General features: G+C 49.0%; 1 protein-coding gene across 3 annotated transcripts; it reads right to left on the reverse strand.

Annotated features, from left to right (window-relative positions):
* On the reverse strand, positions 1-24,947 carry LOC115111281 (transducin-like enhancer protein 1). 3 transcript variants are annotated; one of them, XM_029637185.2, is made up of 20 exons: positions 24,261-24,947; positions 23,819-23,919; positions 23,263-23,326; positions 22,720-22,764; positions 17,575-17,637; positions 17,379-17,483; positions 15,385-15,568; positions 15,094-15,110; positions 11,128-11,244; positions 10,855-10,908; positions 10,443-10,595; positions 10,122-10,260; positions 9,473-9,672; positions 9,200-9,276; positions 8,823-9,072; positions 8,405-8,652; positions 2,884-3,031; positions 2,011-2,161; positions 885-961; positions 1-734 (listed from the first exon to the last, which is right to left on the reverse strand). In XM_029637185.2, exons 1-20 carry the CDS (start codon positions 24,282-24,284, stop codon positions 627-629), a joined length of 2,325 nt encoding a protein of 774 aa, XP_029493045.1. In that variant the 5' UTR covers positions 24,285-24,947; the 3' UTR covers positions 1-626. The 3 variants fall into 3 exon arrangements, with proteins under 3 accessions (XP_029493045.1, XP_029493046.1, XP_029493044.1); XM_029637186.2 differs by having other exon boundaries at positions 9,473-9,654; positions 15,385-15,571; XM_029637184.2 differs by having other exon boundaries at positions 15,385-15,571.
* Positions 24,948-25,378: the final 431 nt, after the last annotated feature.

Consider the following 25,378-nt stretch of genomic DNA (forward strand, 5'->3'; position numbering starts at 1 on the left):
AAAAAAAAAAACATTTATTGTCTAGTAATTTCTTTAGATTTATATTAGCTAGCATTAAGACCATTTAGTGTTTTTTCCTGGTTAGATTATTCTCCATGTAAAAGACATAGCAAACATTTGTTATTTCTAAAGCATTTACTGTAAGAAAAGAAATATATACACTTTTTTACAAACGCTCAACCAATAAAAATACAAAGAGAATAAAACTGAACTAATCACACGATAGCAGACATGTAGGATGGGACACGATACTAGGGTGAAGAGTCAGTGTGGGGGCTCATGTCTGGCAGAAAAGCAGGCTAGGGTCAGAGGTTAGGGGTCACAAAGGGTAGAGGTCACCAGGCCATTCACATTCTTCGTCTGTCAAAATAAAAACGTCAATGCTGTTAATTCGGCATATTTGAGGTTTCGGTCCGCATTTCCATCAGTCATTGTTCTGGGGGCTCTGCCCATGGTAATGGATATATAGAATGTCCTGTAGGATATCCTGACCCAGGGTCAGCTGTAGGACAGTAGAAAGGTCACGTATATAGAATGTTCTTTAGGATTCCCTGACCCAGGGTCAGATGTAGGACAGTAAAAAGCCACTTTGGTTTGTCAGTGGCCGATCCACTCACTAGTGCAGTCTAGTAGATGACTTCATAGACAGTGGCCTTCTTATCTCCAGAACCTGTAACTATGTACTTATCATCGACTGAGATGTCACAGCTTAGCACCGACGAAGACTCCTTCGACTACAGAAGACGAGAGAGAGGTAGAAGGGGGGGGGGGGGGGGGGTATAGAGGCAAAGATTAGTGAAAGCTTAATACTCAGCCTTGACACAAGATTTTAAAAAACATCGGTAGGTAGGCCGATTGGAGAGAACAGACAGGTGTGTGTGTACCTGGAATATACTGGCTCCGTACGGTGTCCTCCACGCGTTCAGCAGGTTATCCTTCCCTGTGCTCACAAACCATTTACCTGGTGGCAGAGAGAGCGAGAGAGAGAGAATGCGCTTTAGGAATCACATAAAGCTATGACAGCTAATACTGTAGGGGCCAATACCAGAGTACTCAGAGTAGAGGGCTTATAATCACATCAAGTCAGGATTAGAGCTACTGTATATGAGGACACATGGAAACAGAATGTAAGGCTATGGCACGGTCAGATATCACCCGAGGTCAGATATCACCAGAGGTCAGATATCAGGTCAGAATGTGGAGAAGAAAAGTTCAACAGAATACTTGTATAAAACAGGAAGATTAATACATCACAGTTCAAAATGGAAAATAAAACCACAGATCGAAAGCGAAGATTTTACCCAGCAGGTGGCCTAGTGGTTAGAGCGTTGGACTAGTAACCGAAACGTTGCTAGATCGAATCCCTGAGCTGACAAGGTAAAAATCTGTTGTTCTGCCCATGAACAAGGCAGTTAACCCACTGGTCCTAGGCCGTCATTGTAAATAAGAATTTGCTCTTAACTGACTTGCCTAGTTTAAAAAATAATATAAAAAACAGGATACAGGGAGACACAAGTTGATCTGTCATTAAGTTACTGTACACAGCTAACAAGAAGTCATACGGTCATACACAGACCTCGAGGACGCCAGTCATACACAGGCCTCGAGGACGTCAGTCATACACAGGCCTCGAGGACGTCAGTCATACACAGGCCTCGAGGACGTCAGTCATACACAGGCCTCGAGGACGTCAGTCATACACAGGCCTCGAGGACGTCAGTCATACACAGACCTCGAGGACGTCAGTCATACACAGACCTCGAGGACGTCAGTCATACACAGACCTCGAGGACGTCAGTCATACACAGACCTCGAGGACGTCAGTCATACACAGACCTCGAGGACGTCAGTCATACACAGACCTCGAGGACGTCAGTCATACACAGACCTCGAGGACGTCAGTCATACACAGACCTCGAGGACGTCAGTCATACACAGACCTTGAGGACGTCAGTCATACACAGACCTCGAGGTCGTCAGTCATACAGAGATCTGGAGACATGGTCTTACCACATGAGGCAAACTGGAGTGAGAGCACACAGCTCTCGTGGAGGTGCAGCTGGTACTTGTCTGGCTTGGTGACATGGAGCACCTCTACATTACTGCTCTCCATCCCCACCGCCAGCCACTCTCCCGTCGGACAGTACCCCAGAGAGAAGATCTGGAGAGAGGGAAGGGCAGAGTGTGTGTGTGTGTGTCACTGATGAAGTGGTAAAACAACAACAACTAGGTGGGTAATCACTGATTGCAGTTTGCGGTATTAAAAGTAAAGTATCGCCTTGTTGTTTCAATAGCATCTCTGCTAGCACACAGCTGTGGCTAATGTCCTGTATATAATGTGTGAATTAACAGAGGACTGCCCCAGCTGCCACAACAAGAAGCTCAGTCTTTTCGCCTTTACAATTCACTCCTCAGGTATCAAGCTAATATCATCCTGTTCCACGCCAAACCTGTTAATACACTATATTGTGGGGGCGGCAGGGTAGCCTAGTGGTTAGAGCGTTGGACTAGTAACTGAAAGGAGCTGACAAGGTACAAATCTGTCGTTCTGCCCCTGAACAGGCAGTTTACCCACTGTTCATAGGCCGGCATTGAAAATAAGAATTTGTTCTTAACTGACTTGCCTAGTTAAATAAAGGTAAAATAAAAAAATAAAAATTGTGCTGGGCATGTGATAGGTAGTCCTGCATTATTCTGGATTCTCCTGTTACACAAGGAGGTCCTTAAGAATACACCGTTGCAAGGTGACAGTGAGCTGCAACCAAAGTGCATGAGATCCTTCATCACCAGTGATGTGAGATGCCTGTGTGTGTGCAGGGTGTGGGTCAACCTGCAGTTTCAAGTCGTGAGTTGTGTTTCCCGGGTGTGTGTCTGTGTGTGTACCTGTGAGGTAAAGTCGTGCTGCTGTAGCTGGCGTCCCTCCCTCAGGTCCCAGGATCGGACGGTGTTGTCCAGCCCCCCTGTCCACAGCTTGGTCCCATCATTGGAGATGTCAATACAGCTGGCTCCGTCTGTGTGACCCTGGAACTGCCTGTGTTGGACAACACACGTTATCAAATATTATAAACTGGGTCAAGCCCAGAATGCTGATTGGCTGACAGCCATGGTATATCAGACCGTATACCACAGGTATGACAAAACATTTAGTTTTACTGCTCTAACGACGTTGGTAACCAGTTTATAATAGCAATAAGGCTCCTCGGGGGTTTGTAATATATGGACAATATACCACGGCTAACATGCTGACCAGACAGGACACGTCGCGTGTGCGAGCATTGCAAAATACATTTAGAAATCGATGTTATTCAATTATTGCACCCACACTGCTAGCGTGCGCCAAGGAGCATCTGCGTTGCCAAGAGCTAAAATAGAAGTCATTCCTATTTCTGACGCAGATCACACTGCAAGTCCTGCTTCTCCCATCTCCTCATTGGTTTATAGAAGCAGGTACCCACGTGCCATCTCATTGGTTATACCCACGTGGGTGATTGAAAGACAAACTGTTTTTCAGAGCGTCGTGGTAATACTATGAAGGTTTAGATGCCAATCACCATATAAGTTCAAAGATGAAAAAGCCTGGAAGGAGGAGAGATGACTAGAAACGATTCGGTTGACCGTTTTGTGTGTGGATTAATTGGCAGAGTAGAGGACCTTGTGCATTTCAGGTAAAATAACAACTCAATGTTTACATCCCAGGACAAATTAGCTAGCAACAGCAAGCTAGCTAAATAGAACAAATTAGCTAGCATGTGCAAGCTAGCTAGCTAAATTGCCATACATGTTTAATGCTTTTCGACCCGTCCCCAAATGAATGTAATTGGTTCAGAGTTTGTTTTGATATTTTAACCTGCGTGTCGTGATCGCATTTGGTGTGGGGGGACAAAATACATTAATGCACGATGGCGCACGCGCTCAGCCGGTTTGAGTTCCGTGTCAGGGCTGTGTCCGGGTGTTGCGTCGTGCTTAAGAACAGCCCTTAGCCATGATATATTGGCCATATACCACATCTCCTCGGGCCTTATTGCTTAACTGTACATGGTCCTGTGTGGCCCAGTTGGTAGAGCATAGCGCTTGCAACACCAAGGTTTGTGGGTTCAATTCCCGCTGGGCCCACCCCCATATGTACTCATGATTCAGTCTCTTTAGATGAAAACGTCAGCATAAAGGATATATATTATATCAATTCAGAACATGCTCAAATACACACACATGATATACGACCAGCTCAAGCACACATGTAACTACACTGTACACTCAGAGGTAATACATATACAAGTAACTGCCAAAATAAAGGACACGCCAGGGTAATGTCTGAAATGCCAGGGCAATGTCGGGAATGGGACACGCCAGGGTAATGTCTGGAATGCCAGGGCAATGTCTGGAATGGGACATGCCAGGGTAATGTCTGGAATGCCAGGGTAATGTCTGGAATGGGACACGCCAGGGTAATGTCTGGAATGGGACACGCCAGGGCAATGTCTGGAATGGGACACGCCAGGGTAATGTCTGGAATGGGACACGCCAGGGCAATGTCTGGAATGGGACACGCCAGGGCAATGTCTGGAATGGGACACGCCAGGGCAATGTCTGGAATGGGACACGCCAGGGCAATGTTGGGAATGCCAGGGCAATGTCTGGAATGGGACACGCCAGGGTAATGTCGGGAAAGCCAGGGCAATGTCTGGAATGGGACACACCAGGGTAATGTCTGGAATGCCAGGGCAATGTCTGGAATGGGACACGCCAGGGTAATGTTGGGAATGCCAGGGCAATGTCTGGAATGGGACACGCCAGGGTAATGTCGGGAAAGCCAGGGCAATGTCTGGAATGGGACACGCCAGGGTAATGTCTGGAATGCCAGGGCAATGTCTGGAATGGGACACGCCAGGGTAATGTCTGGAATGGGACACGCCAGGGTAATGTCTGGAATGGGACACGCCAGGGTAATGTCTGGAATGGGACACGCCAGGGTAATGTCTGGAATGGGACACGCCAGGGTAATGTCTGGAATGCCAGGGCAATGTCTGGAATGGGACACGCCAGGGTAATGCCGGGAATGGCAGGGTAATGTCTGGAATGGGACACGGCAGGGTAATGTCTGGAATGGGACACGCCAGGGTAATGTCTGGAATGCCAGGGCAATGTCTGGAATGGGACACGGCAGGGTAATGTCTGGAATGGGACACGCCAGGGTAATGTCTGGAATGGGACACGCCAGGGTAATGTCTGGAATGCCAGGGCAATGTCAGGAATGGGACACGCCAGGGTAATGTCTGGAATGCCAGGGCAATGTCGGGAATGGGACACGCCAGGGTAATGTCTGGAATGGGACACGCCAGGGCAATGTCTGGAATGGGACACGCCAGGGCAATGTCTGGAATGGGACACGCCAGGGTAATGTTGGGAATGCCAGGGCAATGTCTGGAATGGGACACGCCAGGGTAATGTCTGGAATGCCAGGGCAATGTCGGGAATGGAACACGCCAGGGTAATGTCTGGAATGCCAGGGCAATGTCTGGAATGGGACACGCCAGGGCAATGTCGGGAATGGGACACGCCAGGGTAATGTCTGGAATGGGACACGCCAGGGCAATGTCTGGAATGGGACACGCCAGGGCAATGTCTGGAATGGGACACGCCAGGGTAATGTTGGGAATGCCAGGGCAATGTCTGGAATGGGACACGCCAGGGTAATGTCTGGAATGCCAGGGCAATGTCGGGAATGGAACACGCCAGGGTAATGTCTGGAATGCCAGGGCAATGTCTGGAATGGGACACGCCAGGGCAATGTCGGGAATGGGACACGCCAGGGTAATGTCTGGAATGGGACACGCCAGGGCAATGTCGGGAATGGGACACGGCAGGGCAATGTCGGGAATGGGACACGGCAGGGCAATGTCGGGAATGGGACACGGCAGGGCAATGTCGGGAATGGGACACGGCAGGGCAATGTCGGGAATGGGACACGCCAGGGCAATGTCGGGAATGGGACACGCCAGGGCAATGTCGGGAATGCCAGGGCAATGTCGAGAATGGGACACGCCAGGGTAATGTCTGGAATGGGACACGCCAGGGTAATGTCTGGAATGGGACACGCCAGGGTAATGTCTGGAATGGGACACGCCAGGGTAATGTCTGGAATGGGACACGCCAGGGTAATGTCTGGAATGGGACACGCCAGGGTAATGTCTGGAATGCCAGGGCAATGTCTGGAATGGGACACGGCAGGGTAATGTCTGGAATGGGACACGCCAGGGTAATGTCGGGAATGCCAGGGTAATGTCTGGAATGGGACACGCCAGGGTAATGTCTGGAATGCCAGGGCAATGTCAGGAATGGGACACGCCAGGGTAATGTCAGGAATGCCAGGGCAATGTCGGGAATGGGACACGCCAGGGTAATGTCTGGAATGCCAGGGCAATGTTGGGAATGGGACACGCCAGGGTAATGTTTGGAATGCCAGGGCAATGTCGGGAATGCCAGGGCAATGTCTGGAATGGGACACGCCAGGGTAATGTCTGGAATGCCAGGGCAATGTCTGGAATGGGACACGACAGGGTAATGTTTGGAATGCCAGGGCAATGTCGGGAATGCCAGGGTATTGTCTGGAATGGGACACGCCAGGGTAATGTCTGGAATGCCAGGGCAATGTCTGGAATGGGACACGCCAGGGTAATGTCTGGAATGGGACACGCCAGGGTAATGTATAGAAAATGAAACACTAGGGTAATGTACACTACCGTTCAAAAGTATAGAATATCTACATAGGCGTACAGAGGCCCATTATCAGCAACCATCACTCCTGTGTTCCAATGGCACGTTGTGTTAGCTAATCCAAGTTTATCATTTTAAAAGGTTAATTGATCATTAGAAAACCCTTTTGCAATTATGTTAGCACAGCTGAAAACTTTTGTGGTGATTAAAGAAGCAATAAAACTGGCCTTTAAACTAGTTGAGTATCTCTGGAGCATCAGTATTTGTGGGTTCGATTACAGGCTCAAAATGGCCAGAAACAAAGCACTTTCTTCTGAAACTCGTCAGTCTATTCTTGTTCTGAGAAATTAAGGCTATTCCATGAAAGAAATTGCCAAGAAACTGAAGATTTCGTACAACGCTGTGTACTACTCCCTTCACAGAACAGCGCCAACTGGCTCTAACCAGAATAGAAAGAGGAGTGGGAGGCCCCATTGCACAACTGAGCAAGAGGACAAGTACATTAGAGTGCCTAGCTTGAGAAACAGATGCCTCACAAGTCCTCAACTGGCAGCTTCATTAAATAGTACCAGCAAAACACCAGTCTCAACGTCAACAGTGAAGAGGCGACTCCAGGATGCTGGCATTCTACGCAGAGTTGCAAAGAAAAAAACATATCTCAGACTGACCAATATAAATAAAATATTAAGATGGGGAAAAGAAGACCGACACTGGAAAGAGGAACTCTGCCTAGAAGGCCAGCATCCAGGAGTCGCCTCTTCACTGTTGACGTTGAGACTGGTGTAAACAGTGACTACTATTTTACCTCAGATGTCAACGAAAGTCGGCAGGTAGCCTAGCGGTTAGAGTGTTAGACTAGTTACCGAAAGGTTGATAGATTGAATCCCCAAGCTGACAAGGTAAAAATCTGTCGTTCTGACCCTGAACAAGGCAGTAAACCCAGTGTTCTTAGGGAATCATTGTAAATAAGAATTTGTTATTAACTGACTTGCCTAGTTAAATAAAGGTTTAAAAAATAAATAAAACATCTGAATGACAAAACCTTCAAGAGAGTAATTCCAACATCTTGTTGCAGCCAAAGATGCATCACTAACAGAGCCGTTAAAAGGAAAGCGCAATGTTTTAGCTAAATTTGATCGAGTTGTCTTTGCTGAGCAATTACACATGTCCATATCCATGAGTTCAACTGACTGACGTGTTTGTCATCCTCTGTGTGTGTAAGACAGGCTACAGTCTCATGAGCAGCAGCCAAACGGAGCAGTTGCTACAGCTACTCACATGCAGAACAGGGGACAGACAGACAAACAGCTAAGGAAGGAAGTTATGAATGTAAAAATTAGCATGGGATGGGACCGGAAAGTTCCGTGGTTATAGGACTATTACGGAATGAGGACAGTACAAGACTGAATTTTCACTCGTGTCAACCTCTACCTTGGACACCCTATTAAGAGACTTTATGTTGGTGTTCCCTTTATTTTTCAGCAGTTACCTGTACAAAAATGTATGTGTATTCACTCAAAGAAAGAAGTTGCCCTTAACCACATATCTAGGAACAGATCACCTTACCCCAATCTTACCTACCACAGTAGGGGGATAATACATTAGCTGATGCTGGACCTGTGGTTAGTAAAGGCTATTCAGTTCTACCTATTACCAACTGGCCATGTATTCTCCTCCCAGTGTTCCTTACCTAACCAGGGTCTGGTTGTGCAGGTCCCAGACAGCGATGTTCCCGTCGCTGCAGCAGGAGAAGCAAACCTTGGAGTCGGGGGAGATGGCCAGGGCATAGCAGGCGGGGGCAGAGGAGGTCAGCTCCGCCTTGATGCGTGGGGTGGGCGTGGCCAGGTCCCAGATTGACAGCGTGCTAGCCTCGCCCCCCACAATGAGCGTCCGGCCGTCGGGGAGCAGCCGGCAAGAGCGGATGTAGTTGTCTCGGTTCTGACACACACACACACACTTATTTTTGGTCTCTAATACACAAACTATTAAATAAAGTGGTAGGTATGTGTGTTTTTAAAGATCTCTCTGTAAATAAGCATGACACTACTCAATACATGCGTCAACTGGGTGATTTTGGATAAACGCGTGTATATTTGTGTAGCACTCACCAGGCAGTCCAGTTGGGACACGGGACTCTTGTTGCCAGGGTGACTGATGTCCCAGACCTTGACGCAGCCCTTGCCGCCCGTGTAGACGTGGCGCGTGGGATTACTGATGGTGACGGCACACACCACCTCGCCGTGACTCAGAGTGTTGATCTGGCGAGCATGGCGTGGGATGCCCGGGCCCACTAGGGCGTCCGGAGGGAAGGGCACCGGCTGCATCTGTCCATCGGCGCTAACGTGGAAAGAGTAGGCCCTGAGAGGAGGACGAGTTGGAGGAGGAAGAGGGAAGGTGGACTTGAGGCATGGAATACATTTGAGATACAGTGAGCACCAAAAGTATTGGGACAGTGGTCACTGTCTCTGCACACACACACACTCACGGTTTGCCTCCAGGGATGCCTGATAAGCTGGGGGGCATTCCAGGCACTCTCATGTGAGGATGAGGGTCAAAGCCCACCTGAGGGAGAACACAGAGAGAGAGGGATGAGTACACACTCAAAGATCCATGGGGGCGCACACACAAGAAATGAGGTCAGTTGACAGCGTATTTGGGTCCTACATAAACACAGAGACTTAGCCGTTTAGACATGCAATGAGCACATATTATGGGACTGGGATGGAATGAATAAGCGAACACACAAGCACACACCCACCATAGGGGAGCGTCCGTATGCGGCCACGGCGGCAGCAGCCGCAGCACTCATCTGAGGGGACATGTTGTGGAGGCCGGCGTAGGCGGCGCCCGCCAGCTCCCCGTTCATGGTGGCATGGGGCAGCATTCCGAAAGGCCCGGGGTACGACCCAGGCACCGCCAGCGGGGTCCGCAGACCAGCAGCTAAGGGGTACACAAGAGCTGTTGTCAGATGGGTTAATGGAACTGTATTCAGTCGTATTCATATGATGCCAAAACACATCAACTTCTTTGCTCTGTAATGAAAGAGCTCTCTTCAAAACTTGACTGCTGAAATGCAGTTTTTGGGGATTGTATTAAAGGACTAATGATATAAATACCAAAAGAGTTTGAGTGTAAAATCCCTAACAAAAACCAACGTATAATAGTAGGTGGCCTGTAATATCCATGCACCATTTTATTAATTTAGCAGACGTTCTTCTCCAGAGCGACAACTAGGGTTAAGTGCTTCGCTCAAGTGCACAGACTTGGGGATTCGAAACCCCCAAGTGACCTTACAGTTACTGGCCCAACCCTCTTAATGCTAGGCTACCTGCCGCCTTGTAGGCTGTTAGGAAGGCTTGGAAATGGCACGAGGTCAATTCAAAAGGTGTGACTTTTTATCATCTTACTAGGTGGGTGAGGTAGCTCCATGGAGGGGGGCTTGACAAGGCTTGGCCGGAGACTGGGAGTGGCGCTGGGCCCGGGGGTGGAGTCTCCTCTGGGAGTAGGTGTGCTCGACTTCAGCCCAGGCGTACCCGGCTTATCACGCTGCCATGGAAACAGAGGCATTCATTACCCAGATATCACATGACAGACAGAGACAAATAACGAGAGAAAGACAGAGCTGAGATATTCTGCTGAAGGTCAGTTGTGTGTTTCTGTGATCCAGAGTTTAAGTCTTGTTTAGACAGAATTGGGTTAGGTGTATTGAGGGCTTTGGCTACACCCACCATTCCCATCTCTTTGGACTTGAGGGAGGAGGAGCTTGCAGATGAGGCTGTGGAGGCAGGGCTACAGGAGGGGTCCTTCTTCAGAAGGCGTGTCTTGTCCAGCCCGTTCTCCCTGGGGGATGGTAGGCGCGTACCATGTGGGGAGGCAGGGTCCTGGAGGGGGGGTTCATTCACACAGTGACTCACTCAGTGCCCCACTTCCCCCCCTATGTGGAATAATATTCTGCGTACTAAAGAGCACCCAATGTCCTATATAGTGCACTACTTTAGACCAGGCTGGCACCCTAATCCCTATATAGTGCACTACTTTTGACCAGGGCCCATATGACATCCATCCATCTTTGAGCCATCAAGCGAGGCCTAACAGAACATTCAGACAGGCATGTACACGTCAGAAAGACACAAACGTTACCTCATTGGAGACATCCACCACCAGGTTGTCATCACTCTTCTCTCCATCACTATCCTGTGGGGACAAACAGGGTCTCAGTCACCGCACACACACACGTTATTTTATTGTGTTACTTTTTAGTATTTTTTACTTTAGTTTATTTGGTAAATATTTTCTCAACTCTTCTTGAACTGCACTGTTGGTTAAGGGCTTGTATGTAAGCATTTCACATGTTGTATTCGGCACATGTGACAATTTGATTTGACACGTATCACCCTCACAGCTGCTGCTTACATAATGACTGGAGTCCTTGTCCTCCACTTTTCTCTTCTTGGTGTCGTTGGCAAATTCTGGTCCGTTGCGCCGCTTGTCTGAGTTACGCAAACTATCAGCAACCAGCAGGGTATTACTCTGCCAAAGACAAGAGGAGGAGGAGGAAGGGATGAAACATGACATTCTACAGGCCACTGCCCTAGGTACAGATCAGCTTCCCTTCATCCCAATGCTAACCTAACATTCGTGGGGAAGTCAGCATCAAGGTTCTCCAACCCGGTTCCCGGAGAGAGACCATCCTGTTAGTTTTCACTCCAACCCGGTTCCTGGAGAGAGACCAGTCTGTTGGCTTTCACTCCAACCCGGTTCCTGGATGGAGATACCGTCCTGTAGGTTGTTTTTGTCTCTCTCCAGGAACCGGGTTGGAGTGAAAACCAACAGGATGGTCTCTCTCCAGGAACTGGGTTGGAGTGAAAACCAACAGGAGGGTCTCTCTCCAGGAACCGGGTTGGAGTGAAAACCAACAGGAGGGTCTCTCTCCAGGAACCGGGTTGGAGTGAAAACCACCAGGATGGTCTCTCTCCAGGAACCGGGTTGGAGTGAAAACCACCAGGATGGTCTCTCTCCAGGAACCGGGTTGGAGTGAAAACCAACAGGATGGTCTCTCTCCAGGAACCGGGTTGGAGTGAAAACCAACATGATGGTCTCTCTCCAGGAACCGGGTTGGAGTGAAAACCAACAGGAGGGTCTCTCTCCAGGAACCGGGTTGGAGTGAAAACCACCAGGATGGTCTCTCTCCAGGAACCGGGTTGGAGTGAAAACCACCAGGATGGTCTCTCTCCAGGAACCGGGTTGGAGTGAAAACCACCAGGATGGTCTCTCTCCAGGAACCGGGTTGGAGTGAAAACCACCAGGAGGGTCTCTCTCCAGGAACCGGGTTGGAGTAAAAACCAACAGGAGGGTCTCTCTCCAGGAACCGGGTTGGAGTGAAAACCAACAGGAGGGTCTCTCTCCAGGAACCGGGTTGGAGTGAAAACCAACAGGAGGGTCTCTCTCCAGGAACCGGGTTGGAGTGAAAACCAACAGGATGGTCTCTCTCCAGGAACCGGGTTGGAGTGAAAACCAACAGGAGGGTCTCTCTCCAGGAACCGGGTTGGAGTGAAAACCAACAGGAGGGTCTCTCTCCAGGAACCGGGTTGGAGTGAAAACCACCAGGATGGTCTCTCTCCAGGAACCGGGTTGGAGTGAAAACCAACATGATGGTCTCTCTCCAGGAACCGGGTTGGAGTGAAAACCAACAGGAGGGTCTCTCTCCAGGAACCGGGTTGGAGTGAAAACCACCAGGATGGTCTCTCTCCAGGAACCGGGTTGGAGTGAAAACCACCAGGATGGTCTCTCTCCAGGAACCGGGTTGGAGTGAAAACCAACAGGAGGGTCTCTCTCCAGGAACCGGGTTGGAGTGAAAACCAACAGGAGGGTCTCTCTCCAGGAACCGGGTTGGAGTGAAAACCAACAGGAGGGTCTCTCTCCAGGAACCGGGTTGGAGTGAAAACCAACAGGATGGTCTCTCTCCAGGAACCGGGTTGGAGTGAAAACCAACAGGATGGTCTCTCTCCAGGAACCGGGTTGGAGTGAAAACCAACAGGAGGGTCTCTCTCCAGGAACCGGGTTGGAGTGAAAACCAACAGGATGGTCTCTCTCCAGGAACCGGGTTGGAGTGAAAACCAACAGGAGGGTCTCTCTCCAGGAACCGGGTTGGAGTTAAAACCAACAGGAGGGTCTCTCTCCAGGAACCGGGTTGGAATGAAAACCAACAGGATGGTCTCTCTCCAGGAACCGGGTTGGAGTTAAAACCAACAGGATGGTCTCTCTCCAGGAACCGGGTTGGAGTTAAAACCAACAGGATGGTCTCTCTCCAGGAACCGGGTTGGAGTGAAAACCAACAGGAGGGTCTCTCTCCAGGAACCGGGTTGGAGTGAAAACCAACAGGAGGGTCTCTCTCCAGGAACCGGGTTGGAGTTAAAACCAACAGGATGGTCTCTCTCCAGGAACCGGGTTGGAGTTAAAACCAACAGGATGGTCTCTCTCCAGGAACCGGGTTGGAGGTAAAACCAACAGGATGGTCTCTCTCCAGGAACCGGGTTGGAGTTAAAACCAACAGGATGGTCTCTCTCCAGGAACCGGGTTGGAGTTAAAACCAACAGGATGGTCTCTCTCCAGGAACCGGGTTGGAGTTAAAACCAACAGGATGGTCTCTCTCCAGGAACCGGGTTGGAGTTAAAACCAACTGGAGGGTGTCTCAGGCCAGGGACAGGTGTGGCTGTCTGTCAGTCTTCAGTCAAAACCCTCACGTCAAGGAGGGGGTGGTGGGCTGACGCATGGCAGAGATGACGCTGATTAGAGGAGTTCTGACGCTTTATCAGTGCTCCCTCTCCTGGCCCTGTCCAGCTATTACTGCTGTAGCAGTGTGTGTGTGTGTGATTCACTTCCACAACCCCTCCCCTCCTCCCCTGGCTAACAGATTCCATTGTGTGTGGATTAGCCCATCATGTTGGAGTCCATTTAGGCCTGACGCTGTCAATGAAATGTGCATCCAGGAGCAGCAGAGCACACACACACACACACACACACACACACACACACACACACACACACACACAGAGAGAGAGAGAGAGCCCCAATAGACAGGCAGGGCAAGGGGCCTCCTCCCCTCTTCCTCCCCCTGCCTCTCCCTCTTAGCCCCCAGCCAAAGGTTCCTTCAAAGTCTCCCTCCCAGGGGAACATTATTTAAAGGCTTTAGAAAGCAGAGCGCTGACCCACAAAACACAAGCAATTTCCCCACTGTCTCTCAGGTCATGACGCTCTACCCCCCGGGCGGCAGCCGTATTAAACACAATGAGGCCCTTTAAGCGCAGGATCAGCAGAGTGTGTGTGGGGGGGGGGGGGCAATCTGCTCACTGAGGTGTTTAATGCACACAACAATGCCGGGCAGTAGAGGGCGAGAGCTCCTGTCATTGTGTGTGTGTGTGTGCGTGCGTGTGCACGTCTGTGTATGTGCGTGTATGAGGGCTCTGCTAATGCCCTCATTTGGAGAGAGCGCCAAACAGTCCAGGGCAGATCCAGGCAAATCCAGTAACGGCAGGCAGCCCAACCCCCTCCCACCCGGCCATGATGTTAACCTCAGAAAACACACATACTTAAAGGCCATGGATGCATTTCTAAATGAAGGCCAGTTTGACATGAGAATGGGAGAAAGGGAGGTGAATCAAAGCAAGGATGGTGGGTGGCACAGAGCTGTGTCTGTGTGAGTGAAAGATAGTGAGTGGGCTTAAGGAATGATTAGCAGGGGTTAACATCAAAAGTGCTAAGGGGGAAACTAGATGGCTTGTACTTTGTGGTGCAAAGTAGCATCAGGTCCCCTAGCAACCAGGAACTAGTTGACTCTCTCCTATCATATCATCTAGGAGGGGTATGATGCTTTATTTCAGGACTAGTTGACTCTCTCCTATCATATCATCTAGGAGGGGTATGATGCTTTATTTCAGGACTAGTTGACTCTCATATCGATCATCTAGGAGGGGTATGACGCTTTATTTCAGGACTAGTTGACTCTCTCCTATCATATCATCTAGGAGGGGTATGACGCTTTATTTCAGGACTAGTTGACTCTCTCTCCTATCATATCATCTAGGAGGGGTATGATGCTTTATTTCAGGACTAGTTGACTCTCTCCTATCATATCATCTAGGAGGGGTATGATGCTTTATTTCAGGACTAGTTGACTCTCTCCTATCATATCATCTAGGAGGGGTATGATGCTTTATTTCAGGACTAGTTGACTCTCTCCTATCATATCATCTAGGAGGGGTATGATGCTTTATTTCAGGACTAGTTGACTCTCATATATCATCTAGGTATGACGCTTCATTTCAGATATTTAACTTGCGCTTGCCAAGGCTGCAGCCATAGGTAACAGGAAGTACTTACTGTGCCTGGCTCTCTCTCTGTTCCCATAGCAACGATGACACACAGCATCAAGGTGTCGAGGACACCAGGGCGCACACGAGGGAGGCATGGAAAACACACAAAAAGAAACAGAGAAAAATAAAATAATTAGAATCCAGAGCCGTGCACTTGTTGTTTTCAGTATATTTATTATTAACAAACCCAATGATAACACAGTCCAGTCCGTTCTCCTCCCTCTGTCTGGCTACGTGGGCGAGCCAGACAGACTCCTCCTCAGATGCAGGCCCAGCAACAAGGCCGGGTGGGTCTCACCTCTCAGGTGCTCGGCCTCCACTGAGTGTTTCCTGTCCTCTTTGCTGGCCAGGTGGGGTGGCGGCACCACCAGGGCACTGGACAGGGCGAGCAGACTGGCCCCTCCCCCCAAATGGGCCGGGTGGAGCCCCGCGGGGTGGGGTGTGAGGGGGACATGGGAGCTGTGCGCGTGGGATAGGTGCTGCTGCTACAGGAGAGAGGAAATCAATTACAAATTTATAATCAATCAATACTCCCCAATCCACTTGAAAGTGTGTCAATCAACAGAACAAGCCATTAACACACTGATGGAGCAGAGTGATCAATGTGAAAACCTAGAGGAATTCATGACCCTTCTGTGTTTCATCCAGAGCAGCTTTCTACGATGTGGCCTTCTTACAAATAATGGCAGAGCCATAATCCTCTCCCTTCAACACACACACACACACACACACACACACACACACACACACACACACACACACACACACACACACACAGAGAGAGAGAGAGAGAACAATACTGACAGCTGGGATCACAGCCCAGAGCTTGAAGAGGAAGGGAGGAGGGGGTTGGAGAGCCCCAGCTGCTGCCTGCGGGCCAGGGAGGGAGTGAGGAGGAGAGGAGGGCTCTGGTGGATTGGGGGCGTTTAGCTGTCAGGTCTCGGTCTCTTTCACACCAAATCAGGCGCTCGTCTGAGCGTGAAATGCCTTTGTGTTCCAAAACATCATTATTGCGTCTTCAGACAGTAGCCGCAGGAATCAAACCTCGGAGATTTGCCGTGGGGGGAGGGGGAGGGAGGGTCTCGGCGGGAGAGTGGGGGAGGGGCGGTGGTGAAGGTCAACCCTTCTCTTTATCTCTAATTGACTAAGCCACACCCCCCACCCCCCTCCTCAGAACCACAGGAGAGAGACGCCACAGCACTCTAACCCCATACCTACTCTTTCACAGCGCTAATCCCTGGGCTTGCCCGCCAAACACACACATACCACCGAGCCCTTGTTCCATGTGCCAAAACAGCATGGCAAGGAGCGCTCACTCACACACATGCAAACACACACACCTCCCCCCCACTGGTGAGAGTAAATGGAGGGGAAGTATTGGTGGAGGCGGGGGGAACCTGTGTGTCAGGGGTTGTTAGGGTGAGCCGTGGAGGGAGGGGTGAGGGTGTCCATGCTTCATTACACTCATTTAACACACACAAACACGGTGACTGACAGCTTGGTGGGGGGAACCAGACTCTCAAACCCACTTTATACACACTGGAATCCTGCAATTAAGACTCAAATGGCAACCGCCACCCCCGCCACAGCCATCAAACCCACCTCCCCCACCACCTCAGCCTCCCCCTCTTCCAAAGCCTCACAGAACCGTTGAGAAAATCCAAACAGCCAACACACAGCAGCTACACATGTTGTTATGGTTACCAAACACAGCAGCAGCTACGCATGTTGTTATGGTTACCAAACACAGCAGCAGCTACGCATGTTGTTATGGTTACCAAACACAGCAGCAGCTACGCTGCTGGGCTCCCGAGTGGCACATTGGTCTAAGGCAAAGCATCTCAGTGCTAGAGGTGTCACTACAGACACCCTGGTTCGAATACAGGCTGTATCACAACCTGGATTCCGGGTCCCATAGGGCGAGGCACAATTGGCCCAGCGTCGTCCGGGTTTTGCCGGTGTAGGCCGTCATTAGAAATAAGAATTTGTTCTTAACTGACTTGCCTAGTTAAATAAAATAAAAAATAAAAATATGCATGTTGTTATGGTTACCAAACACAGCAGCAGCATATCCCGGTAAAGAACTGTCACAGACATGTCGACATTTCACTAATAGCATGTCACACACACTCTCACAGTACACACACTCTCACAGTACCCACACTCTCACAGTACCCACACTCTCACAGTACCCACACTCTCACAGTACCCACACTCTCACAGTACACACACTCTCACAGTACACACACTCTCACAGTACACACACAGGAAGTTGCAGTAGAGTGTATTTACAGTGGATGGTAGGCCGGGAAGTCCCCGTACCCCAATGATGGCGTTGAGTTCAGCCATGGTGACCTGCTTGGCTCTCTCTACCGCCTGGACCACCTGCTGCTGGTGCTGCATGGGCACACACAGCGTTACACACGTAATATCCTGGGCCTACTACACAAAATGTACTGACAACATATATGCACACACACACACTTACCTCCTGTGAGAGGAAGGGGATGACTTGTGCACAGATGGTGTTGAGCCTCTTGGCAATCTCTGTCTGTTGGATGGAGTAGAGAGAGGATGGATGGATCAGTATGGATAGTGCAGTGACCATCACAGCTTAGAAGATACATCCAGCAGTGCCTAAGGGCCGTCGGACATGAAAACATTCCCCCATGTATTCACACAGCCATGTGCAGGTCAACTCCAGCTGGGGTTTATTCATCAGTGCACAGCGTAGCAAAACAGTTTTGAAATAGAGAGTTTCTTAATGGATTAATTCAGGTATATCCCTCCCCATTGGTTCCTAGTGAATACATCCCAGGTCAACTGCACCCGATATCCTATATATGATTAAATATTGTGATATTAGACATTGAAAATGTATTGTGAGGGTTAAGACAATTTGAACTTTACAAATACCAAAACTGTGCAGTTTTATCAGTTAGGCTGTATTAATATGTTGAAAATAAAAGTCTAAATTAATTAACTAAGTCTTATTTTGTATACTACTAAGATACTAAGATTATTTAAAAGCTGCAATATTTAACTTTTTGGGCGACCCAACCAAATTCACATAGAAATGTGAGTTATAGATCTGTCATTCATTGAAAGCAAGTCTAAGAAGCAGTAGATCTGTTCTATATGCGCTATTTCTGTGCTACCTGTTCTTAAAAGTTTTGTTTTTGCGTCTTTTACTTTCGGTTTTGTACACCAGTTTCAAACAGCTGAAAATACAATATTTTTGGTTATGGAAATCTTCTCTCACAGCGGTTTAGATGGTACAATGATTCTCTACACTATACTTGCTTGTTTTGTCACAAACTGAATTTTTATCAACCAGGAAATGGTGGAGAGATCATAGTAATGAGAATGTGACAATTATTTCGGAAATAAAAACTAACATTTGAATTATCTAGTCATTAACATTGCAAAACGATTTTATCGGATATCGTATATTAGGAGTAGCATAGGGTAGAAGAGGTCTGACCAAATATCGGTAAACCCTAGTGTGCATGTGATGCTGGAGATGTCCTGAAGGATAGCCAGACATGTAACTGCTTTCAGGACCAACTGCCGCCATCTGTCAAGATATAGGATCAATGTTGTATTGGTTCAGGTCTTTATCTCAATGAGACCTACCAAGTTAAATAAAGGATCATTTTTAAAAAATTAAACAGTCAATATGGGTATGAGTGACTCCATAAACAATTCACTGGAGAGAGGGCTAGTTAACAGCTTGCAGCCTGCCACAGTTCTCAGAAAACACACGCACCATACACACACACAGCAATGAATCATACCGAGGCTCCTGCCTTGCTATCATGTCAGCCTTAGATTAAGTTTCACCCTCTGCCTTGCTCCTATTCCCATCGGTGCTTTAAGATAATCTCATCACTCCTAATTTAATTTCGTCCCACTCATATCCATGGCTGGGCATCCGGCCCCCGGAGGTGACTGCGATTGGCTGGATACCCTATACCCCCACGGAGGCTGCAAATCAGATGATGCAGCTCAAATTACATATCGTCCAATCAAATTGATCCGAGGCGGGTCAGGGTACAGGGGGAATTAGAGGAGCCTTCGAACACAGTAATAGGACATTACACACACACACAAACACACACTCGCAGACAGACAGACACACACAAACAAACACACACACACACACACACATCCCATTTTCTTTTGAAAAGCGAGTGAAAAATGGAGTCAGGGCCCATGGGCCGTATGTATTGAGCTTCTCAGAGCAGGAGTGCTGACCTAGATCAGACTCTTGATACATTCAGATCTCTGTGATATCAGATGCTGGCTACATTATCAGAAGAGATCCTCCAGCCAATCTTCTAGCAGCCCAGCCTTTGTGACACGCCCTAGAAAGAGCCAGCCTCACCGGTTTCCCGTTAGCACACCTGCTTCTGTCTGCTGCTGAGCTCGTAGAACCACAGCAGCTGGCCTAGAATACACCTGCCTAGCTCCTAGAACCACAGCAGCTGGCCTAGAATACACCTGCCTAGCTCCTAGAACTACAGGAGCTGGCCTAGAATACACCTGCCTAGCTCCTAGAACCACAGCAGCTGGCCTAGAATACACCTGCCTAGCTCCTAGAACCACAGGAGCTGGCCTAGAATACACCTGCCTAGCTCCTAGAACCACAGCAGCTGGCCTAGAATACACCTGCCTAGCTCCTAGAACTACAGGAGCTGGCCTAGAATACACCTGCCTAGCTCCTAGAACCACAGCAGCTGGCCTAGAATACACCTGCCTAGCTCCTAGAACCACAGGAGCTGGCCTAGAATACACCTGCCTAGCTCCTAGAACCACAGCAGCTGGCCTAGAATACACCTGCCTAGCTCCTAGAACTACAGGAGCTGGCCTAGAATACACCTGCCTAGCTCCTAGAACCACAGCAGCTGGCCTAGAATATACCTGCCTAGCTCCTAGAACCACAGCAGCTGGCCAAGAATATACCTGCCTTGCTCCTAGAACAGCAGCAGCTGGCCAAGAATACACCTGCCTTGCTCCTAGAACCACAGCAGCTGGCCTAGAATACACCTGCCAAGCTCGTAGAAGCATAGCAGCTGGCCTAGAATACACCTGCCTAGCTCCTAGAATAACAGCAGCTGGCCTAGAATACACCTGCCTAGCTCCTAGAAGCACAGCAGCTGGCCTAGAATACACCTGCCTAGCTCCTAGAACCACAGCAGCTGGCCTAGAATACACCTGCCTAGCTCCTAGAACCACAGCAGCTGGCCTAGAATACACCTGCCTAGCTCCTAGAACCACAGCAGCTGGCCTAGAATACACCTGCCTAGCTCCTAGAATAACAGCAGCTGGCCTAGAATACACCTGCCTAGCTCCTAGAAGCACAGCAGCTGGCCTAGAATACACCTGCCTAGCTCCTAGAAGCACAGCAGCTGTCCTATAATACACCTGGCAAGCTCGTAGAACCATAGCAGCTGGCCTAGAATACACCTGCCTAGCTCCTAGAAGCACAGCAGCTGGCCTAGAATACACCTGCCTAGCTCCTAGAAGCACAGCAGCTGGCCTAGAATACACCTGCCTAGCTCCTAGAAGCACAGCAGCTGGCCTAGAATACACCTGCCTAGCTCCTAGAAGCACAGCAGCTGGCCTAGAATACACCTGCCTAGCTCCTAGAATAACAGCAGCTGGCCTAGAATACACCTGCCTAGCTCCTAGAATAACAGCAGCTGGCCTAGAATACACCTGCCTAGCTCCTAGAATAACAGCAGCTGGCCTAGAATACACCTGCCTAGCTCCTAGAACAACAGCAGCTGGCCTAGAATACACCTGCCTAGCTCCTAGAACCACAGCAGCTGGCCTAGAATACACCTGCCTAGCTCCTAGAAGCACAGCAGCTGGCCTAGAATACACCTGCCTAGCTCCTAGAAGCACAGCAGCTGGCCTAGAATACACCTGCCTAGCTCCTAGAATAACAGCAGCTGGCCTAGAATACACCTGCCTAGCTCCTAGAATAACAGCAGCTGGCCTAGAATACACCTGCCTAGCTCCTAGAAGCACAGCAGCTGGCCTAGAATACACCTGCCTAGCTCCTGGAATACCTGTAAGCCAAGAAAAGACCTGCTTCTCCCACTGTGCTTTCCCAGAAGCGAAGCACCATCTCTGAGGGGTATTCTTAGCCGGCAGATAGGTGCTGCAGGCCGGGAATAGGCTGAGTTCCAAGACACTTTGGGCACTAAACCCACAGGAGAGCATTAACAGGGATTCATTAAGGAACGGTTAAGGGAATCATTGCGCGACCCAGAGCCTGAGGCCCAAGTGGGTCAGAGGAGCCAGAAAATCAATGGGCCAACAAAAGTCCCTCACCTCACCCATTTCTTACCCAACCCAACCCCAGGAGACAGACAGCATGGAGGTTCACACATGCCAGGGGCTTACAACGAAAGGATGGCCTTTGGTCATGGAGCAGACTTCCGCTCTGATTCAGAACAATAACCAGTGTGTTCAACTATGGTGGTAGGTGACACAACGAATCGCACATCGAAATCATGGCAAGTTGTCGAGTCATCAGCTAGTATATCAGTGACGAGGGCCTACAGGCCATAGGTCAGAGGGCCTAGGAAGACATGTTGAATTCCAGATCTACCCTGAACCCAAAGGCACTTCTGGATCTATACTACACCTGAGGGCTGGATAGGCTAAACTTCCCTCTAGCCTATCAGAGGGCAAGATGGAGCTAGGCCTAATACCATACTGCTTCATTAAACCTGAATAAAGACGTTCAGGTCTACATAAAGTGGGTAGGTGTAGGGGTTAAGGATAGGTTTGGAATTCAGCCCCAATACCCTAATATGAGCAGCAGGAGAATGGGTCTGCACTCCACTCTCCTCCAACTTCATTCAATCAGGCAGCGGTGCAGACAGAGGAGAGGCAGGCCTGGGGCTGGTGTGGCCAGAGCAACTGGCTACAGTGTGGCAGGGGCAGGGATACATCACTCACAATACCACCCTCTACTGAGACAATGAGCAGAAATGACATCTTCCCCACAATAAGAGGCTTGCATTACTATCAGACACAGAGACAGACAGCAAGACAGAGACAGACAGACAGCGAGAGAGACAGACTGACAGCAAGAGAGAGACAGCGAGAGACAGGGACAGCGAGCAACACAGAGCGAGACCACACATAATCCTTCCTCAGCAAACCACCCAGGCTATTCCACCTCCAATTTCCTCTGTCCTGACCAATCGATTTCTGTGGTAATTACTGGTAAATGCTGTGAGCCAGAGTGCTCTGTTCCTGTGGGGCAAGCCTGTGTGTGTATTGAGGAAGAGTGCTCCTCTGCATTTTCTCGATAAAGGACTCTGTGATTGATTCCTATGCCCTCCCCAGCCCAGCCTCTTCAATGCAATAAAACAGGCTACTCCCCCAGACAGTACCAATCAATCAACAGAGTAATTCATCCTGCCTCTGAGCTCGTACCACCAGGTCTAACTTGAGAGAGAAACAGAGCACCATCCATCACTGATAAACCCTCACACACACACACACACAACTATCCTGGCAGGCTAAAAGCCCATTTTCTGCATGAATACACACACACACACACACACACACACTATAGGAAATAGTAAGAGCGAGTGTGAGCAAGGCTTACCTGTTTATGCATTTCAATGTTCAGCCCATAAGACATTTCATAGTACTGTGGATGACAGAGTTGTAATCATTAGGCTGACAGTTTACTTCCCTTTCCTCTATCTTAAAGAGAGGGCTAGTTAACAGCTTTACCTTTTCAAAGAGTATCGTAAGGCATCTCAGTCAGTCTCCCCACCCTAACACCACTTGTCTTTTCCTACTAGCACTGACCCAGCTGATAGCTACTTTGAGGGAAAATGTACTTGCTATGACTGTGATATGTGGTTGTCTCACCAAGCTATCTTAAGATGAATGCACTAAATGTAAGTCACTTTGGATAACGGCATATGCTAAACAACTAAAATGCAAAAAGGACAAAACAACCTCAGAATGTAGATATAGATATATATAGAGCTAATGTAGTGGAAATCAATGTGTGTGCGTAGGCCTGTGTGTGTGTAAGCAAAAAATTAACATTGACAGTATGCTAGCAATGTGGCGATAGTATCAATCCAGGCAGTGATAGTGCGTTAACATCTAGAATGTGTGTGCTGATTGGACTCACCATAACATAGTGCCTCTGCATCTCTGTCTTCTCACTGGCCAGCTTCTCACACTCCAGTTTCAAACTGCCGAGGACAGAGACACTATCAAAATAAAACAGGACGCCGCATAGCCACCACCACCAATCCTGAACACATACCCAGAAGACATTCCAAATGTAGTTCAGATAAACATATCTAATGTGGTCTATAGGGCAGAGCGGCATGGTCTGGAAAACCTCTTGGCATCATGCAGGACCAATATTTGTTTACCTGCTGCATAGGCCATTAAGACATTGTAGGTCATATGGCTATGATAGCAGCAGTCTAGCCTACTACTGTTATCATGCAGGGCACCTCATCGCACTCCTCTCCCCCTCCCCAGTCCCACATATGACAACATGCACAGTTACACACATGGGGAAATAAGAGGTGATTTATGAAAATCTGACCTCGACTCTACCCTCTGGCTTAAGCACATCAGCATGGCTTAGACCTACCACAGTCTGAGCACAAAAAGTGTGACACTGGCCTCGGAGTGTATATGGGTGGGTGGGTTGTGTGTGAACAGCCACTCACCTGTGGTACTGCGCTTGGAGGAACTGGAACTCTTCTTTGATGCGGTCCAGTGACTCTGGAATGGTGAATTTGAAAGGTTGGCCCGGGGCCTGGTGGGGCGTCTATCAAAATAAAAAATAAAAAAGCCACATCACTCAATACCTGACCGTTTGTTTCTGCATCATAGATGTAGGCTAATTAGCAGTGAATTACAAACAGCAATACAGCATCCAAGTGCGATGTGCGCTGCCAAGTGCGCCTAGCCCCAATTACTGAGAGTGCATCATGTTAAACTCATTACAGAACTGTTACAGGCTGACAGCCTCTAAGCCAAAGACAAACAAAGGGGCTTCGCCCGACATCCGGGACCGACCCGCCATCGCCGGTATACAGAATGGTTCGACATGACAAATGAGTGCAGAGAACCTGCGGATGGGGGATGCGTTTCACTGGCCAACCTTACCGGGTGTCGACCCTGGGGGAACATCGTTCTACCTCCGCAGACGTCCTCTTCCTAAAAAACGTCTGGTATCAAAATAGGGACCGGTGTGGGGATGCTCCACCTTACGATAAATGCATCATAGGTCCTTCCGAGACTGGCCGTAAAATGACACAGCACGTCCGACCGTTTGTCCTCCTAGATCTCCAGTCAACTCCTCAACAGCGGTGGCCCGGCGACTGATGCGCGGAAGAATACTATTTCTTTACTCCAGCATACGACCATGTATCAACCGTAAAAACAAGGGATACGGTCATCCAGAGGAGAAAAACAAGAGTGGTCTTCCTCTGTTGTAGGCTGTGTGATCCTGTCCACGCAGAAATATCCGAATAGCCGAAACTCCAGTTGTAGTCAACGGAGCCAAGACCACAACGCGCTCAGGGAAGAAGCGTAGGCTACTAGAACATATCCACATAAGTTAATTGTAACTTGACTTGCCGTGTTAGCTTGTGGTGAATGCTCAACATAAATTACTATTCGTTATCCGAATAATAGCCTGTACTCGATGAAACGCAAGATTGAAGTATTTTCCAGTCTAAAGAAAGGTTTCGTAAGGGGAAAATGTTGTTAGTTTTGATAATAACTCCCACTATCAGCGCAACAATGTAGCGTCAAGCCTCGCTTTACCCCAATGGCAACTTTCTCACGCGGTTTCACACTCCCCCAGCTAACCAGAAAAGGAACTGCCCCCGAAAATGTACACGGACCAATAGGGATTGTCTTTCCACGTGGGATAATGACGCAATATGTAGAATCCACCACTAGATTTCCTCTAAATGCATTCAAGTCTGTCGATTATTTTGAGCTACACAGACACCAGCCAATCCGAGTGATGGATAGGTTTAGCGAGGAGTAGAACACAAGGCGGCTAGTGTACTGGAGAGTGACAGATCTCAGCTGTCAATCAAAGTAACGTGGCGACATCAGAGGTCCTTAAAGGCGCACACACATGCACAAATAAACTATTTTATTAAAGATATTTTGTATCACTGCCTTTTCCCCTGCTATAGTTATGTCTTAAAATAGTTCCAGGTTATCCTGTAGGTTCAGCATGGGAACCCATGGCGTCCTGTCCTGTGCAA

This window comes from Oncorhynchus nerka, linkage group LG27 (assembly GCF_034236695.1).
Source record: "Oncorhynchus nerka isolate Pitt River linkage group LG27, Oner_Uvic_2.0, whole genome shotgun sequence".
Lineage (NCBI taxonomy): Eukaryota > Metazoa > Chordata > Actinopteri > Salmoniformes > Salmonidae > Oncorhynchus > Oncorhynchus nerka.

What these genes read in the sequence shown, in the direction of transcription:
- LOC115111281 (XM_029637184.2), bottom strand. Translation starts at nt 24,284, where the DNA reads ATGTTCCCCCAGGGTCGACACCCG. An exon ending in TGGTGGATGTCTCCAATGAG is followed by an intron (nt 10,596 to 10,854) that starts GTAACGTTTGTG and finishes CCCCCCCTCCAG; the next exon opens with GACCCTGCCTCCCCACATGG. An exon ending in TGTCCCAACTGGACTGCCTG is followed by an intron (nt 8,653 to 8,822) that starts GTGAGTGCTACA and finishes TGTGTGTGTCAG; the next exon opens with AACCGAGACAACTACATCCG.